This window comes from Pygoscelis adeliae, unplaced genomic scaffold (assembly GCF_000699105.1).
Source record: "Pygoscelis adeliae isolate BGI_AS28 unplaced genomic scaffold, ASM69910v1 Scaffold127, whole genome shotgun sequence".
Classification (NCBI taxonomy): domain Eukaryota; kingdom Metazoa; phylum Chordata; class Aves; order Sphenisciformes; family Spheniscidae; genus Pygoscelis; species Pygoscelis adeliae.
Genome location: NW_008825208.1, coordinates 5,441,817 through 5,460,916, shown reverse-complemented (window position 1 = coordinate 5,460,916; position 19,100 = coordinate 5,441,817). Strand labels below are relative to the sequence as shown.

The 19,100-nt window shown below is 41.6% G+C and overlaps 1 protein-coding gene across 1 annotated transcript in view; it reads right to left on the bottom strand.

Moving 5' to 3' along the window:
* The window catches only part of LPAR1 (lysophosphatidic acid receptor 1), a 48,819-nt gene extending 30,338 nt beyond the window's left edge, over window positions 1-18,481 (bottom strand). The window contains exons 1-2 of the mRNA XM_009328959.1: window positions 18,380-18,481; window positions 5,724-6,471 (exon numbers count right to left, since the gene is read on the bottom strand). Coding sequence (XP_009327234.1) covers window positions 5,724-6,471; window positions 18,380-18,439 — 808 coding nt within the window. The 5' untranslated portion in view covers window positions 18,440-18,481. The remainder of the gene's footprint in view (window positions 1-5,723; window positions 6,472-18,379) is intronic.
* Between the last annotated feature and the right edge of the window lie 619 nt (window positions 18,482-19,100).

Below are 19,100 nucleotides of genomic sequence, written 5' to 3'. Positions count from 1 at the left end.
GAGGTGAATAGGTGAAGTTTTCATGTTCCAGTCACAGGGCTCAGTGTTAAACCCTGGCCTCTCCAAAAGATCCTCTTATCAGTTGCATTGCGCTACCACAGCTGATGTTTGCTTTGGCCCACCAGAATAACTTTCCATGGGCAGGGAAGGTCTGCCAAAGTTCAAGTGATGCCATAACCAAGCTCTGTCTAGACAAGATCATCTTCATCTCGGCCCAGAACCACTTACTTGGTAACTGCTGGAATATAGTTAATAAGGCTTAGGTAGGTCAAAGCCTTACGACTTAGAGGCTGATGAAGATAGGCCATGCCAGTTAACCACCTGACACTGCATGAGGGGTGTGGAAATAAAGACATGCCTCTGGCAAAACACTGGGTGCTGTCATTCCAGTTGCAGTACTATTCCACAGTCTTTTTATTTTCTACTGAAAATCAAGTGCTCTTACTGCATGAGGAGAGGAAGCGGGAAAAGATGCAGACTGTATGCCAGAAGACACAGCATAGATATTGAAAACATCTTTTAAAAAATGTGCCTCCACAGAACTTCATGTTTTTGATCTTGGAATGAAATGCTGCATATCAATCAATCACCCACAAAGGTTAAAGTTACCAATAATGCACTTTATTTGCTTTAACTGTCTGGCTACAGCATATGTTGACGCTCACGTGCATTACCATAGTTATTTGCTGCTTTCCATCCCCATTTGGTGCTTAGTTGTGAAAAAAAAAAAGCTACAAAAGTACAAAAATAAGTCTCTCCTGCAATTCGTAACTGTGGCAGAAAGGGCAGGGAAAAAAGCTGTTGCTGAGCAGTTCCACCCTTCCAGATGTTTATAGTGAACTTCCAGATGTTTTCCTTGCATTTATTGCTTCGTTATAAGAAGTAAGAGACTGTCTTCAAACACAGTGAGACTCCTTTAAATCAAAACAGTTTATACAAAAAGAACCTTCACTTTTTTATCTGTGCCCACATTAGCTTCCAAATCTTACAGAATAAACCACATTCCTCTAAACAAAGTGGATGGTCTTACAGGCGGGAAAGGCCTAAGTGTCTTTTTGGTTCCCAGGAACATAAAGGGGTAAGCAATCATGAATTCTTTGTTTGCTCTCCTATGTCCTGGGGTCTAGCTGTGGCGCTCAGCTCAACAGGCATGCCTAATTTTGGCCAAACACCATTGAGAACTCACCCAACACAGAAGGCTAATTGGCAGGACTGATAAAATACATGTAAGAAGGGTTGCTGCTGTTATTATTTAAAACTCAGTTATAAAACCTCAGTATCATAATCTCACAGTCTAACTTCCAAATAGAGAAGAGTGCCCAAAGATGTGTATGGAGGTATAGGGAAGAGTTATCCACATTGTAAAACCAAAAGCTGACAAATTAAGGATGGGTGTTTAATCAGCATTTAGGCAGGAGAATGTACAGGCTAACTTTCCAACAGTAATGACCTAAGCTGGTAGTTATCTACAAATGCAGGTATGTAAGAACCCCTGAAAGACCCTAGCCTTTCAACAATTATTCCAGGCTGTGGAAATGCAGAGCAGAGCTAGTTTTTTCAGCCCTGAACTCCAAAATCCTTTTTCAGTGCTTTCACCGCTTCTTAAAACAGTAGTTAGATATTGTCATCCATTTTTGGGCCAAACCTGCATTTGGCTGGGCCAAATGCATTCAGAGTCTAACTATGATCTTCACCAGAAAAACAGTTTAGCTTTGTCCTTAAAACGCAAGATAAGAGAATGTGGAGGATGGAAGACAGGATGCCAACTGTTGTATCCGCTACGTTTCTGCCTGTTCCCTTGATTGCTCATTTAAACGTAACACATGGTGGTGGTGAAAGGCAAGGTGTCATTGAGCTGCAAGCCAAACCAGACGCGATTTTATGGCTATGTGCGGTACACAGATCAGTCCTGCCTTAGCCCCATCGCAAAGGAAAGGCATGCTCTAGAGAAAGAGCTTTATGTCCCTTGTTACTTCCGAAAGATTTCAAAAGCAGCCTCGTTAAAAGAAAAAAAGGGCTCAACTATGAAATCACTTCCTTCTGTTTAAAATATGTTACTCAAGGAAAAAAAAACAAAAGGGCATGGGGGGGGGGGGGGGGGGAAAAAACTCTTCAGTGCTTTTGACTGTAGTAATAAGGAAAGGGGGTGGGGGGGGGTGGTGGGAGAAAAATCTGTTCTCTGCTTTTGACTTGTTCCTAGGATTCAGCATCCCACCAGCTCTGTGGGATGACGCAGTGTGCCAGATCCCGACCGCTCCAGCCAGCACGTCAAGCAGCCGTAGCCCTCCCCACACAATCACCCTCTTGTCAGAGGCAGCTGGCATCCGCCCCGCACATGCTGGCAGCATCACCACCGGGAGGACTGCACCCCTTCGGGGCAGCTCTTCTCCTCTTGGAGCAAGGCAGCAAGGCGCGAGGAGGGCAGGCGGTGTTAGGCAGCTAACAAACAAGAAGCTCTTGTATTAATTCCCTCCCCCTCCTGTCCCCGAAACGTAGCATGGATGGGGACAGGGGAAAAGATGATGATCTGCTTGCAGCAGCAAGGCTCTGCCTGGGAGTACAGCCAGCAGGACAACTTCAGGAAGACCCATTTATGGAAGTTTAAAAGTCAAACGAACAGTTCATTGCTGCCCAAATCACAAGGGGGTTACTTACAGCTGAGCAGCACTTTTAACAAAGATCCTAAGATGGACTGGTTTGTCTCCCTCTGCCAATGCTCATAGGTTTACTCAGACTCCCAGCTCTGTTTTTCCTTGGTTCCCAAGGCACCCTCCCTCTCCTCCAAAAATGAACTGCCTCCTCCTGGGTAAGTGGGCTCACACACACCTTTTCTGCCTTTCCCAAAGCTGAAGCAGATAAACTTGCAAGCACTATGCACTGACTACCTTTGCAAGAAGGCACTCAGGAAGTATGACACTTGAAATCAAATCTTCTGCTTGTGAAAATTTTAAGCCAGACTTGCAAGCAGACTGCAAGCAGTGCCAGAGCACCAGGACATCCGCCTGATCAACAGGCTGACCGCACTGTCTACTCCAAACTGAAACATCGCCTAACATGAGCTTCAAAGCGATGCTTAGCTTTTTTTTTTCTTTAGAACGACAAGACAATCCTCCATTGGAAGTGCATATTCAGGAATATGAGACAGCACTCAGCAGCTGATGGCAACAAATGAACTTTTCTCATGGTTCAGCTAGCAGTCTGCTTAACACCTTGATGTATGAACATTTAACTTCTCAAAAGTCTCTGCGGTTGCTCCCATGCCCGATTCTTGGCTTCAGGCTATTTTTTTTTTTAATTATTATTTAAAAAAAAAGAACACCAAACCACAGCTATTTCCCAGCCATTTTTATCTTGCAACTGTGTCTCACAGGTGATAGGGAGGTGAAAGCGTCGCTGCTTCTTTACACTAATAGCCCTATGACTGACCCCCTCCAACCAAAGGAACCACACTGGTTTGGAAAAAAAAAAAAAAACCTTTTCAAAATAATATTGAAGTGGGACATGCAAATACAGGATGAAGAGTGTCATAGCCTGGGCGTGCCTTTGTTTTCTTCAAACAGATTTAATAAAATAATACATTACCTCTCTCTGTAAATAGTGTTTTATGCAGAAGAGGTGCTAAAGCATAGTGTGTGCACAACACTGACTGACTTTAACTGCACGAGTAACAAGAAATAAGGTCCTGTTTGAGTTTTGAAGAAAACTTCAACATGTGCTACCTGCAGTCCTGAAAAATCATACTCCAAATAGCCCCAGTGAGGAATCAGAGAGATTACTGACCAGTAGCTAAACTTGAGTCACCATCAGTTTGGCTAATGCTACTTAACCTCTGGAGTTGTTCCACTGTTTCCAAAACAATACCTAGAAAAAATAAGGTACTTATCAGGGAAAAAAAAGGGCTACTTTATGTTCCTCGTACACCTCTACTATTGTGGCCACATCTATTGGTGGCCTGTGCATCTTCACTGTGACCTCTGCTCACAGGAGAATGGAGGAGGGTGCAGTCACTACCCACCCTTCCAGCTGCATACATTCCTCTAGCCCCATACATGCTTGGGATTAGCTGCCACGTACTATTTATTCAGTGACTATTTGTTTATTCCTACAACTCTACATTGCACTGGTATAAGCGCTTACTATTTCCCACCTTTTTTTTTTTTTCTTTTTTTTAAAGTCTGAGCCAGTCTTTCACCTCACAGGAAATACTCCACTGCTGTATGAACAGCAATTCATTCAGGAGGGAAAACAAGGATCTATTTCCTAAAAAGACCGCAAAACCTGAATTTTCTTTGTGTTCCTAACCTCATCTTGCCTTCTGCGAGGAGGATCACAGAGGTGGGGAGGGACAGATTTCCGAACCACTGGGCAGTCAGGAGAGGTTTTACCCACCGCTACAGCCTCCCTCGCAAAACTCATAGGAGATTCTTTCCCTGAAGAGAACAGTAAGACACGTAGGAATATGACTTATCAATGGCTGAACAGGTTAGTCAACTATACAGTTCATATTCTGGTTACAATGCTAATCACTAGGTCAGAGAGCAAAACATACATTCTTAAACTAATATATGAGTTGACGCAGTGACTCACATCAAATCTCTGCAACTATTCTGCTGTGTTTGTGCAGATAGTAACTGCTAGGAACCACAAGTCACGGTATAAAGCCACGGAAATCAGGATGTCAAAGCAAGAACTGGGGCTAAGTTTTGGGCTTTGCAGACTGTGTACACTTGCATTTATGGACTACTAGGGCAACTTCACGATGCAACAGGGTACTAGGATCCCAAGAGACCCGTGTACTGTTCTGAAGGATATCATGGGTGGGAACACAGCTTGGGACAAGGAGACAACTAGCACCATTCCTGCCTGCCTGCAGCTCACTGTGGTCTGCAGCAACAAAGAGCTGAACAAACTGCAAAGAAAATCACCAGGGAATGGTACCCAGTATCCAGGCTGTGCTTTTGCATTAGGAAACTGAGAGCCCCAGGCAAAAACCGAATACAGCCATCCACCAAAAAGACATGAACCTTCTGACTCCAAAGTGTGTCACATTTGCGTCATGTTTCCCTGTTTTCCAAGCCCTGAACCTTAGGCACCTCCTGAGCAGTGTGCTGAAGCACAGCAGTGCCTCACATGCTACTTTTCTGTATTAGCAAATGGGCAGATACTCAGATGTGCCAAACATTATAGACCTGAGCAAACTGTACATGCAGGCCTGCTTAACATGCAAAATCTTTTCATCAATAGCCTGTAGCCCCTCATTGTTCTCCAGACATGGGAGTACTGCCTGAATACACACAACATCTTTTGAGTGGCAAAAAGGAGACAAGAGGTACTTCAGTGGAAGATTGAGCCTTCCCTGTACTATTTTAAGGCTGCAGCCATTTGGCATCTTCAAAGGCAAAAGGGCGAACACTGCACAGGATAGGCTGCTACAACAGGTTTTAAAACTGCATTGCTGCAAAAACCCACCACCTTACATCTGGAGGTCCTGGATTTTCATCAGTTTCGTGTTACAGGGCTGAGTGACCAAGTCTCTGATACCCACTTCCATAACTACGTTTGGCAGTCCCAACACAGTAATGAATGCTGGGGGTTCTTATTGCCCCCACCTCTTCTAGTGTCTTCCAAATGCTGCTGACCTCCCAGAAGCTGGACAAGCATTACTGAAATCACCTGATAAGAAACAGAGCGAGGAGAACAGGGGAGGCAAAGTAAGCACTTACCAAGCACAATGACCACAGTCTTCAGGAGGCTCATCATGGTGTCCCGATTCCTGCGGGGTCCAGAACTATGTCTGGACATTCTCATAGTCCTTTGGCGGACGTACCCAAAGATATGAGCATATAGGACCACCATGACCACAAAAGTGACCAGGTTGAAAATAGCCCAGAAGACCAGGTAGGAGTCACTATAGAGTGGTGCCATGTTGGAGCAGTGAGTGATATCACAAATACAGTTCCATCCGACACTTGGTATGGCGCCCATGACGATGGCCATAGTCCAGATAACAACAATTACGACGACCACTCGCCGGTTGCTCATCCGAGTATGTAGCTGCATTCGGAAAACTGTAATGTGCCGCTCAATAGCAATGGCCAACAAATTGGCTACAGAGGCTGTCAGGCTAGTGTCAATGAGACCCTGACGAAGAAGCCAGGTGCTTACAGTCAATCTTCTAGTGTTGGGTCCTGTGTTGAACATTAAGTAAAAGTAGGCCAGCCCTGCAAAAAAGTCCGCAGCGGCTAAGTTGGCCATTAAGTAATAAATAGGAAAGTGGAATCGGCGGTTGACATAAATAGCCACCATAACCAAGAGGTTAGCCAGCATTATGAAGATGCAGACGGTAATCCCCAGTCCCATTACAAGCTTGCTGACAGTGTTCCATTCAGTGGCTAGATATTTTCCACTTCGGTTATAAAAGAAGGCAATGGTTTCATTGTAGTAGCACTGTGGTTCGCTCATGGCTGTGGACTGAAAGAAGAGGGGAAAAAAAGAGAGAGAAAAAAAAAAAGAATGACATCAGAACTGAAAACATATGATTGCGTCTATGGACAAGACATGCACAGAGAGCAGGGAGGGGGACAGGAAGGGAACATGCTTCAGAACAAATTTATTTTTTCAGACCAAATGGCATTCCACAACTCGCAAACAATTGCTCTGAGGAGTCTAGTAACAGCAACCAGATTAGAAACAACCAGAAACGCTTCCATCTGCTCTGGGAGCTAGCATGATTTCTGACGTAGTTGTAAATTGCATAGCAAATGAGCTTCTGGCCAAGCAGACCTGCTGAAAAATTCAGTTAGAGAAAAGGCCATGCAATTTGTAATTAAGAAAAGTTAACTCTGTTACACGACACCTTATTTACGTTATCAGTGCATAGAACTATTGTTTGGCTGTAGCAGTGTTAAAAGAAGAGCTCCTCAAAGAGGAGGAAAAGTGGATTACATTTCCCAGCAGGTTTTGACTCATTCGGGTCTCCATCAGGGGCATTCCTTCTTGTCCTGTCTTAAAAACTGGGAAGAACACCCTAAGTTAAGATCATTAATATGCTCTAAGACTGTGAATTGCCAGGGCCAGGCTGTGTCTGTCCATAAGGCATGAAGTGCATTTATAAACAATAAAAGAAGCATGCCACTGTATTTCTATGAGCATTCTTCTTTTTCCATCAGCCACTTTTCTAAACAGGGTTTGAAATACACCATGCTTTTAAGCATAACTCATCTGAACTGGCTTATTCCAATTTGAAATAGGAGTGAGGCAAGAAATCAGAAAAGCAGTATTTGACCTAACTAGCGTTAAAAGCATCAAACCTTATTTTTTGCATTTAGTATTGTTATGGCTATGTCAGGGAATACATGATTAATTTTCATTGCAGAGTACTCAGCTCAGCACAGCTACGGGTGCAAGAAACAAGCCCCATAACCCACCAGAATGTAGATGCTTTGCATAAAACTCTTGGCTAACAAGAAAATTCTTAATGAGTTTCCTTCCTCAGTTATAATCAATTACTCAAGGTGCAATTCCCAAAAGGCAAACTTTAGAAGAAGAAACCCCTCTGGATAACATACTGGTTCCTTGTTTAGCGTGGCTTAACTACGAGGATGTAAAAATAATAATTAAAAAAAAACAAAACAAGAAACTCAGGTCAAAAAAGTCTCGTTAGAAAGAGACCCAGGAGAGCTGACTCTGACAACGTGCTTTTATGGCTGTGAAACTCTACTGACTAAACTTGAATCTTTACAAAAAGAGGAGCCGTTTTAGCAAGAAAACCGGGTAGTAAGCCTAACCAAAGAACAGATCAACAACACTAAAAGATAGGAATTTCTTCCCACTAAAACATGCAAACAAAACCCCATGTTTTGGACAGCTCCAGACATTCTGCAGGAAATGCTACAGCTAACCTAACCTTCATGTTGAAACCAAAAATGTACAGGATTGGGAAACAGAATTAGTAATCAGACTTTAGTGAAAACAGTATCAGGTAAAGATTTCCTTAGAATTACCCAAAGCTATTTCTGTTTCCTTTCATTTCCCTGTTTGTCAACACAAGTAAGCTAATTCCAATAAAGTAACGTACAAAACTTTCCACCTATATCCCAAATGCATTACACGACATTGAGATTTATGTTAAAGAAAAAGGTCTTTTTAGAATGATTTTACCTCCAACCTAAACATCAATCAGAAACATTTGCAGACCCAGGATAATAAAAAGCTAGAGTAAACAGTATTTCTCAGCACAGTGACTATAAAACTTTTACTGTTCCTCTAAGATAAATCAACTCTTAGGTTAGAAAACTTTCAGCCTTAATTATTTAAGAATTTTAAAAAGTTCTCATGTAGGATCTCTGTTGCATAGAAAAAAAAAAGATTTATAAGGAATACTTAACAAAGGGAGACCTAGCTACAAGACATCTGGCATTAATTCTTTGGTTAAAGACCGTGTGGTAATAACAGGTCAAGTATAAGAACCCTTGAGGGAGAGAGGAAGTCATACGAATGAATTAGTGGCCCTTATAAAAGCTCGCCAACATCTGCATTAATTATGTGAATGCCCTGGTTTTTTGCTCTCTGTAGGAGTATCTGGATGCAGTCTTACAGTCTGAATTACAGAGGAGGTCAGGACTCCAGGATCTAGTGGAATTCTGTGATCCTGAATAAATTCTCTCTTTGTTGATCTAAATTTTTCTTTTAGATGGCTGCTGCCCATATGTAATGATTCCTGCTTCTGTGGAGGGAGGCCAGCTACACCTGGCAGAACACATACTTTTAATTCAGAAATTTAAAGTGTGGTAGATACCACTTTTTTTGTGTGGCTTTGTTTTACATATGGGCTTAGAATGGGAATTATCCCTCGATTTTTTAATATCCTCCCCAGCCTTTTCATACAAAATCTGAAACAAAATATGATAATATGATTAAAAAAGCTCACTGTAACATGCACTGATAAGGGCTGTGCGTTTGTCTTATTTACAAAATGCCAAGCCAGGGCTGAATGTATGCAACGCACATAAGAGTATGTAAAATGCTACAGAGTCAGACTTGTTAAATTTAAAAGCATGACAGCACTTGAGTAATCCTGGGGGAACAGCATGAGGCTGACTGGCTTCTTCTCTCATTTTTAAGACACAGGAACAAAACGCTCTGTTCACATAAGGGATCTTGGAGAAGTTTTGTTTTTAGGGCATGCTAACGTAAAACCTGGGATCTCCTTTAAAAACAATCTTTTCAGTCCCAAGGGAAAGAAGAGCAGAAGAAAAGACAGTTTGCTGACAAAAGTTCAAACAGGGGACTTCCAGACGATCAGCTTTCTTGGATGCCAGCGTATATCTTACAGGAGGGTTTTGACCTCCCAGGTCACGAACATACAAATCCCAAGGCACCACATTTACCCATGATGCTGCTATCTAACTGGAAAGGCTCAAGCAGGAGGGAAATACAATGCATCTCTGAGTACCGAAAGTGTTAACATACCATAATGGCATATGCAAGCAGGCAGACCCATCCCCTCTCCTGCCCCTGCAGGAAAAGGGGCAGGGAAGTTTATATTTTAATTTCCTGAAGTTCCCACTCAGTGTGTTTCATTGCCTGGGTAAGCCAGATGTGCAGTGCCCTGAGATTTACCTCATCCATTTAGTATATCTCAACAGAAGTTTAAAACAAACTGAGCTGTAAATTGCCCATGTTAACTAAACCTCTAGGACACATCTGTGTAGAAAAAGAAAATGTCTGAATTCTAAACCGACAGATAAAGCAAAATGGAGTAAAAGCAACTGAAAAGCAAAGCCTCCTCTAACCACGTGAGGTTGATTTAATACTCAAGACGCAGTTGTCCCAAAGCAAAGAACAAGAAAATCCTGAGTACATGGAGTTAAATCTCGTAAAATCATGAGACGTAGTTATAACCACAACACAGTACACATAGACCAGGAAATTTGGCACCAGGACTTAATAAATAAAACTCACTCTGCTTCTACAGTCAACACGTAGTCATCCCCTGGCCAGAATATGACATTGGCACTGACCTTTCCAGCCACTGTCTGCTATACTTGTCCTCTTGGCTTCTCTCCTCTGGTGGTACAGGACCATGCCACTGGGGTGGCAGTGGGGAGACTGGGAAGAAGAGCCCATGTAAGCAACCTTCCAGTGTTTTGTGCTTGATTCATCTTGCTGCTGCCCCACCTCTCCATCACAGCTTAAAGAGTGGGGTGAGGATTTGGATCCAAGGCATGGAGCAGCTTGCCCACGGGATGTTCTTGGGTGAGCAGCCCATTAGCCCCTTCCCCACTCGAGGAAGAGACTGGAGTGGAGGAGGCACAGGCTGCTGGGAGCGGGAAGGTTAGAGGGGAGCTCTGGATCCTGCCAGCTCAGTGGTGAGTGACAGCCCACCTGGTGATGGCTGTGCATGGAGAGATGCTTAGGGTGGAAAACAAACACCAGCAAGTTTTCAAACATGGCTGATTGATACTGTCTAAACAAAGCATTAGTTAGCACAAGGTGCCTGAGGGGCAAATGATCAGTTTACAAAACCCACTGCAATCCGAGAGTTTGCAGAGTTCCTCAGTCCACCTAACAAAAAACAAAAAAAAAAGGAAAAAGAAAAAAAAGAAGGACCACGTCCCCAGCAGGCACGGGTGCATTTACTTCTCGCAGAGAGAAACAGAGCTGAACATTCTTAGAATACTAAGGTCTGACTTTTACAGAGCTTTTAAAACTTGGAAGCCACAAAAATGATTCCATATCCAAGAAAACTCTTAAAAATATTTTAACCCTTAGCTCTCCAAACACAGCCTGCTCCTCTCTTTTTTTCCCCTTTACTGAATTAACCTCGACGTGCTGCTGTTTTCTTACCCAGAACACAGACAGAAGATGAAAAGCAATTTATTTGGCAAGGAAGTCTGAGGAAGATGACAATTCTGCATACAATGAAATGCCAAGTCCAAGCCAGAGACCTCAATTTTTCAGATGTCATGCAACTTGCATGCAGCCTCCTTGAAGTCTGTGAGACTTGGAGGAGACTCATTCTATACAGGACGAACTTTTAATGCTGAGGTAGCTACCCTTGGATCCCAAAAACAATATTTATCATTCTCAGTGCTGCCCAGAAATCCAGAAAATATTTCAGAGGAAATGCAGAATTGAGAATGGTAGACCAGGGCTCCAAAACAGCAACAGGTGTCTTAAAGCTTTACATTTAGTGCAGCCAGCAAATGGAAAAGCAGTAGCACTGATTTCAGTTTAGCTAAATACTCTGAAGTTTACCAACATACCAGGAAGGCTAGAGCTGAAAAACTTGGGGGAACTGCCAACCTCAAAATCCCCAAATAAGGGTATCAATTAAGAATATCTTTAAAATAAGCATAAGCAAGTAAGTATAGGAATAATTGAATCAATATGTAAATACTTTCTCAACACACAACTGCAAAACCATGGGTTTTATGAAAATAAAGTTGTAACAGATGAGAAAAAATTCCAATTTGCAACAAAAATTTCTTCATTACCTAATGAAAAGCACAAACTATTGTTCAAACTGCAGAATGCAGAAGAAACAAGAGGTTTAAAAATAAAAGGGAAAAGATGGTATTTCCTTTAAAGATAAAAGTAGAAGTTGAGGAGGCATTTACCCAAAATTTAAGTCAAAAAATCAAAAAGTCTCAAGATAAGGGTCCTGATTCATTATAGCCTTGTGCCTACTACACCTTATGTACGGATACAATTTCATCTGCACAATGGAAGTACGAAACCCTACCAACAAGATGCAACAGCTCCTCACATACTCTTTTCAGAATTGCATCTCCCAAAGTAATCATTTGGCAGACTTAAAGAAAAACTTGTATGTTAAGATCCGGTGGTTTAGTCACAGCAGGCCACTTCTTCATTTGACTAGACTTATTTTGCCCTTCACATAGCTGAAAAGACCGAGGAAATTACTCTCTTTGCAAGGGGATCCCTTTGACTCTGCTATAACATGATAAAGCATAAAGTTACTTATTGATCATGTGGCAACAGCTAGCATATCCAATAATTTTTAGAATGCTTTTGTAGTAGACTGTATTACTACGGAGTCTCAAAGCTAACGAAAGTCCCAACTACTAGAAACTGAACTGAGAAGTTCTCTGTATCCTACAGTTTATACCTGAAAAGGGTAACCCAACATATCTAGACACTCAGTGTACCAAAGAGACCCAGTCACCAGCAGCACTGGAAAAAGAAGCAATTTTACTTCTATTGAGGAAAGTATAATTCACAAGTGACACAGATCCTGTTGGAAACTATGATTACAACCTCCACAGATTGACTATAAAAGCAGGGAGGGTGTTGACCTTCCTTAGTGCTTATTCACTGTCGACTACAAAAGCAAGTTCAAAAATAGCTTCCATGGGCTAAAAAAGAAATGGGTGAGAGCAGGAAGTCCAGCTAACTCTAAAAATGCCTTTCTTCTGGAAGATGCCAGGGTCGCTAACTATCAGGCCTGAAATACCTCGACTCGGCCCTACAGCTTTTCAGGATAGCTAAATCAGGGGCCATGCAATTCACTATTCAAACACAAGAGCATTAGTGAAGAGCAGTGATGGTCAGGAGCATACTGAGCTGGCCCAGCAGGCTCCCAGATCACCAGCTCTGTGTTTTCAACTTCTTGCACTTCCTACTGCTGCAGAAAGGAACTGCTGCACAGGCAGATGTAGTCTCTTTCACTGCAGAATTCTTCAAGCAAAAGGATATTTAGGAAATTAGAAAGCTATAAAAATTGGAAAAAAATATCCAAAGAAAGACAAAGAGTGAACTCATCCCTCCAGCAACATACCCAATAATTCAGATGCTACTGTACTGTTGCTCCTTCAGCACAGATCCAGCATTTTCATATGAGCTGCATCCCTCGCAAGCACTACCTACATGTTCCGATGAATGTTTTCCAGTTGAGCAGGAAATGAAGACTGAATCGGGGCATAGTTCTACATCATCACATCCCCCCTTACATTGCTAGGCTGGCTTAAACACCGATTACTAAAGATTTGTTCCCAGACCACATCGCATTTCTCTGCCGTCCCATCTCTGCCTTCCAAGCTCCTCTCAAAGGGAGGCCGCCACTGCAATGCGGAGGTATTGCAAAAATAAGCTGATTGGTTTTGCCACTAGGAGAGACGTGATTGGGTATGTTGAGCCCAAATGTCCCATACAGTGTACAGAAGGGGTTTCTGCAAAGCTCTTCAAGCTTCATTTTCTTCTGGAGGAGCTTTCATGACAAGCTGAGCTTCACAAACATTAGCCAAATACAGGTATAGGCTCAACACCTGCTGGCTTTGTGGGAGACACAGGAAGGCAATTATATTCCATCAGCTAATTTAGTGACTGAAATATGCCATCTCTTATGCCTTCAAAAAAAGTCTGTCATGATGCAGACTGGGCTTCTCCACTATCTCAGCCAGTTCACTCCCTGATTGCTTACCTGCCTTATCCTCAACCCAAATATCGTAGCCAGACATCAACCTGCTGTGAGTCCCTGCAGGCTGCTGGGCAGGATGAGTGCAGTACAGGACAGACCTTCCTCAAAGACCCTGCGAAGAGCATTCTAAAGAGAGGTGCAACACACAGTCCCCTATCTGGGTCATTTTAGAAGCCATCAGGGTGGAAGAAACGGGAGGAAAAAAAAATAAAATCTGTACCTCTAACATCCCAACTGAGTTTCCATGCATAATGAATTCCAACATGCATCCTCTGGGCCCAGTTTGGTGCTCAGTGAGCCAAGCTGGGAATTAATTCTTGGCACCAGTAGCTGAAAGACAGGCCTTTATGCTGACAAAATGCTGTAGGCTACTGGGGCTACTTCCATCTCCAGGGCATACCTTCCATCACTCCTCACCAAGCAAACCAGCAAAGTGAGCACTTGGGAGAGTTTAGTCTACAAGCAAAATGCTTCTTCAGAATTATGTTAATGAGCATAGCAAATTTCATTTTGGGCTGGAAATTGATACTTCCAAATGGAAATAAGAAGACTATCCTGTGTTTACCACGGCAAATACATTTTTTTTTTCTTGAAATATACAGCAGGCAGTTTGGGTTTCTTTTGCTTTGATGCACTGCTTTGTGAAACATATAAACAGAAGAGAGAAAAATCTTTCTCAGGATTCTGACAACAATGGGTTCTCTATCAGTAACTTGTTCATACAGTACTGAGCAGCTGCCTAGAAGGCAGTATTGATCTACTTTGAACAAAATGGAGATGTATTTTGAATCCCTGGTAATCTCACCTAGTATAAGAATAAAAAAAAAGCATACTGGTATTTAAGTTTCCCCTATGATGCCTGTAACTGGGTGGATATACCCTAATCACAAATTGTTTCTTCCAGTCTCACCATTTCCTTTTGTTTGCTCATTTACCTTATTTATGACCACCAGAGATCTGTTTTGGTAAAGAGATTAATTTTACTCCCCTAGAAGAGGAGAAAAAAATCAGCACATTTTTTGGCTGTAGAAATTTGGGCACCAAATCCAAAATGCAAATCGTGTTGGGCTTTGCTGGGGAAAGGGGTGACAACAGCTGTGCCACCCACAGGAGTCTGTTCTCAAGCACCATTATAAAGAGGAAAAAACTACTGAGGATGACCATTCTGTGGCAAGGATAGTTTAAATCTCTTCCACTCTAATTCAAAAGGAAAAAAGGAAAAAAGAGAGGTATTCAATGGCACAGAGTGGGAGAAGTGTTTTTTTGGCTCTGGTAACCACACAGCCATGAAAGGCCGCTATAATGGAAACTGCTCTGGATTTCTCTTTGGAACAGCTGCAAGGCAGTTATTTAAATATACTCATTTACTTCTAGTATTTGGCTGGTAGGATCCACTGCTGGCAAAAGCCAAGAGACAATGATGAATTTTTGTTGTTTTCTTGTTTTAAGCATTTCTGAAGCACTGTTGGAAGTCCCTGGTTCATTAAGCAACTGGAGCTCAAATCATTTCTTCTTCAAAGCGTTTACTGCAGAATTCATTTCATGCCATTCACAAAGAGAGAAGATGCTAATCACTCCAGAGAATACATTAATCAGTTTAGATCACCACTTGTTATGTTTCCTTTTTGCAAACAGCAAAGCCCTCTGGGATACTAAATGCTTCTTACAGAATTACTTAACTTTCCGCTTACTGCATTATCAGACTAATCAGGCTTCTATGATATAATTTTGCTTATACATAGCTGAGGCATGAAGTCATCACATGTACCACAAAATATCCCCAACTTAAAAATCAAAAAGTTCTGTTACATTTTGTTTCTCTCTGTTTAGGAGCAGAATGGCTTATCTAATCTGAAATCACTAGGTTCTGCCTTACAATAAAACCTTGTTGCCAAAAACTAAAAGCATATTCTGGAAGTTTTTTGTTTCATTGACTTCTCTGACTTATGGTGTCCCAGAACTATCTTCTATTCCAGATTTCAGCTATGGATAGCTAAACTACCCTGAAACTTGACTTATCGTTCTCGTTTAAACATGACCAAGATGCCTTAAATCTGTGCTCTTAATCACCACTCCTTACGTCTGGCAACAGGATGCTGTGGGGGGGAAGAAGATGGGAGCAGAGAGCTTTGGACAGGTCAGTACATAGTACTGACACAGTACGAAGACACGACTGTGGAAAATGTGTTGCCTCAGTAGAGGGTTGTAGAGAGCACCAAAAGCATTTCCTATGTTGACACACTAGCAATAAGAATATTTTAAAAGAGTAACAACAATTTTGCACCTGGTATCAAGAACTGACTTTCAAAAACTTTTCCAAAATGTGAATCTTTTGTTACCTGACTCCAAAGACAAATCTTGAGAAAGATACCATTTGCAATTAAATTAGTAGGAACTTCCCTCATTGTGGTGCCACCACAAGCATCTGTAGGATTCAAGCCCAAGCAAAAAGCTGCCAGGGTGGGCTTTGGATTGTAAAAGGTCCTGCTGAGGTGTCTGGGATTCTCCTCCATGGTAAATAAGAGTCTATTCTTGTTTGCCCTGTGCAGTTAAAGGACTGATGATAGGCAGAGCATTATTTATTACTGAGATGCATACACATACGTACATATACATACATGCGGATACAAAATAGATAATATTTATTTCTAAGACTAAATTGACCAAATGTGAAGGAAATCATCTATCCTGGCAATGCTAAAGGAAAGTTCAAAGATAAAAGATAAAAAAGATTAAAGATAAAGAAAGTTTAAAGTAAAGTAGCAAAACACTTCTTTTTGTAACTGAGATGCCATCTAGCTCATGCAGAAGGCATGCAAGGCTACTTCCAAGTTTTAAAAAAAATAATCCTTCCTTAAACCATTAGTCTCTAAATGTCTTCTGCAGCACGCTGTGGCATCTGCTCAGTTTTAAAAGGCAAAATAATGTCCTCCAGAAAAAAAAAAGATAATGAATATAGTTTTCTAAACAATATCCAAAATTAATTTTTGTGTCAACACAAACGTGAAAAGCAAGCCCATGCAGTTGCAGTCTGAAAAGTGCTTTACTTCAATACTTCCATCTAATGATTCGTCTCTAGCTATGTGTCTCACTATGTCCTTGCCTGTTAAAAAGCTCTTCCTTACCCTCAGAAACATAAACATGGCTCCCAGCTGATTTTTTGGAGCTGTTACTCCTTTATATACAATTGAAGCCTTATATCAACCATCCGATCCACAATGGTTTACTGAAATCTCTGGGAATTCATGCTTGCATTTAAGTCTGCCCATATGGATATCAAATTTGACTCCATTTTTACAACACGAGGTTGAGAATGATATTTTTCTACCATAATCTCCCACACTGAGACACCAGTCTTTCCTTTGCTTCCTGTTGCCATTTCTTTTCGGCTCCCAAGTCAAATCTCATTGAAGCACAGTCTCTAAAACCCAAGCATGGAGGGAGAGCTGTCTGGATTACCAGTCAATGACCAGAATCATCCATTTATCTCTAGTCTTTGGTCTAGCGATGCAAGTCCAGGGCAGGATTTATTCAGCAGAAACTCCCTGCAGACACAGGACATGTGCGTTTATTCACCCATAAGTACAACAGAATGGTGGCTATGCTGATCATCAAGTCCTTTACAAGGGAGAGCTTTTCTTCCACTCATTCTTGCACCACAGTTGACCTTATTTTCCCTTTGAGAAGGCATTTATCCTAAGAGCAAGCCTTAGATACACAAATTTCTCATACGTAAAGAAGGCTCTGAAGAGAGAACCCATGGAGACAGGGGTGCGAGTGCCTTTCAGAGCATGTGAGGAGATGGCTTGGGGGAGCCTTTCTCCAGAAAGGGAGAAGAGTCCTGTAGCAGCCAGGCAGCCTGGGACGCAAGCATACAGCATCCACCTCCTACCAGGTGTTCTGTTCCACTGTAAAGACACAAAACCCTTCTCTGACCCTAACAGGGACAGAGACTTGAAAAGCAACAAAAACACTTAAAATATACTAGTTCTCCATTTGAAACACAGGATGAAGGGGAACATAAAGAAGTTTCTCCAAAGCGGATTTTGGATTCAGCTCGTTTCACACCACCACCCACTAGTGGACATGTTTTTTGTAACTTCACAGGGGCCAGGGATCTCTGAACTACTGCACTGTAGTTTCCTGAACCAAAGAATCTCCAGCAAACAACAACAACAAAAAAAGCAAAATAAACATTAGATCTCCAATTTTCTGACATCTACCTTAATCAATTGTGGTGCCCTCTTCAGTAATATATATCCTTAAAAGTTTTAAGTTGCAACAGTCACTTGGGTGTCTATGAAGTCAAAGGGACTTCGAAAATGCTTTTCTGAGATTAAATCTTGACTGTTACTAACATCTCTTTTTCTGTATGTAATATCTATTTCACCAGAAAACACAAGTACTTGGTGTTCAGTACATGGAGCTGAAGAAATCACTTCAGGTATTTATAAATATCAAGTCTGAAACACACACTTTGATTCATGAAAGCGAGATTAGTGTGTTAGTAATTGTAAGTATACTATTAATTTTATTGCTGCTTTTGGCTTAAAACTTTAGCTGTTCTGGTAAGAATACTGAACCTGAAATTTCCTGTGGTATTATTCCAACTGAACCACATTATGACCTTCTTCTACTTTGTATTCATTAGGCACAATAAAAATCGAACCGTAGTGCAGGGACCACCTACATAGAGTCAATAAAGATCTTATTTTGCTATATATTTTCTTCTACAAATAGTAATATCACACAGCAATGTCATGTCTCAAAGCATAACAACATTCTTAGCAAACGATGAGTGTCTTTAATATAATATTTCAGGAAAAATTCCCCTCGATGACTCAGAAGTGAGACAGGAGAAGCAGCTAGGATTCAACGAGGAAATAAGAAAGATGTTCAGTCAGTTCAGCTGCCAGAGTTTCATTGTAGTGTACTCACCTCAATAACCTCAGGTTGGGACATCATGGAGGACGGCACCAAATCGGTGGGGATATCCATGGTAGCTCAAGGTGTCCCTGCTGTCCTTACACACTTCCTCTGCACCCGCAAACCCTTGGTAGGAACACAGAAGCACTTCCTCAGACCCTAGTCATGCTGGCATTCGCTCCTAGTAGGAAGGAAAAAAAAATAATTGTTGAGAATAACAAGGGAACTGGGTACGCAGTCAACACACAAGCCCCTCGGCTGCTGTAAAACCAGCCTGTGAGTTTGCACAACCCAACCTGCTTGCAGGACCATTCATAACAAATTTGCAGAAGTTTCAAAGGGCGCATTGGAATTTGGTCCAGAACAGCAAAACAATTCACTCGACCACACAAACTAAAATTCACACAAACTAAATACTGCAAGAAGGCTAATGCATAGACCACGTACACGTTTTCAAGGAAAGATGGTCACCTACAGAGCATTGGAATCGTGTTAACTGTTTTTTTTTTCCACACCAAAAGAAAAAAACCACCCTCACAGAAGAGTACTCATAGAATTTCTTTCCGGAATTTAGGATACATTTATTTCCTCAACAACTATTTTTTTACAGTTCAGTGATCACATGAACTTTTCTTTTGTGTTAAGAAAAATAACTTAAACATTAGGACATCCTTATCCTTGATTTATTTTAACCATACTTTTTTTTTTTGCCACATAGGCACAGATTTGCTGT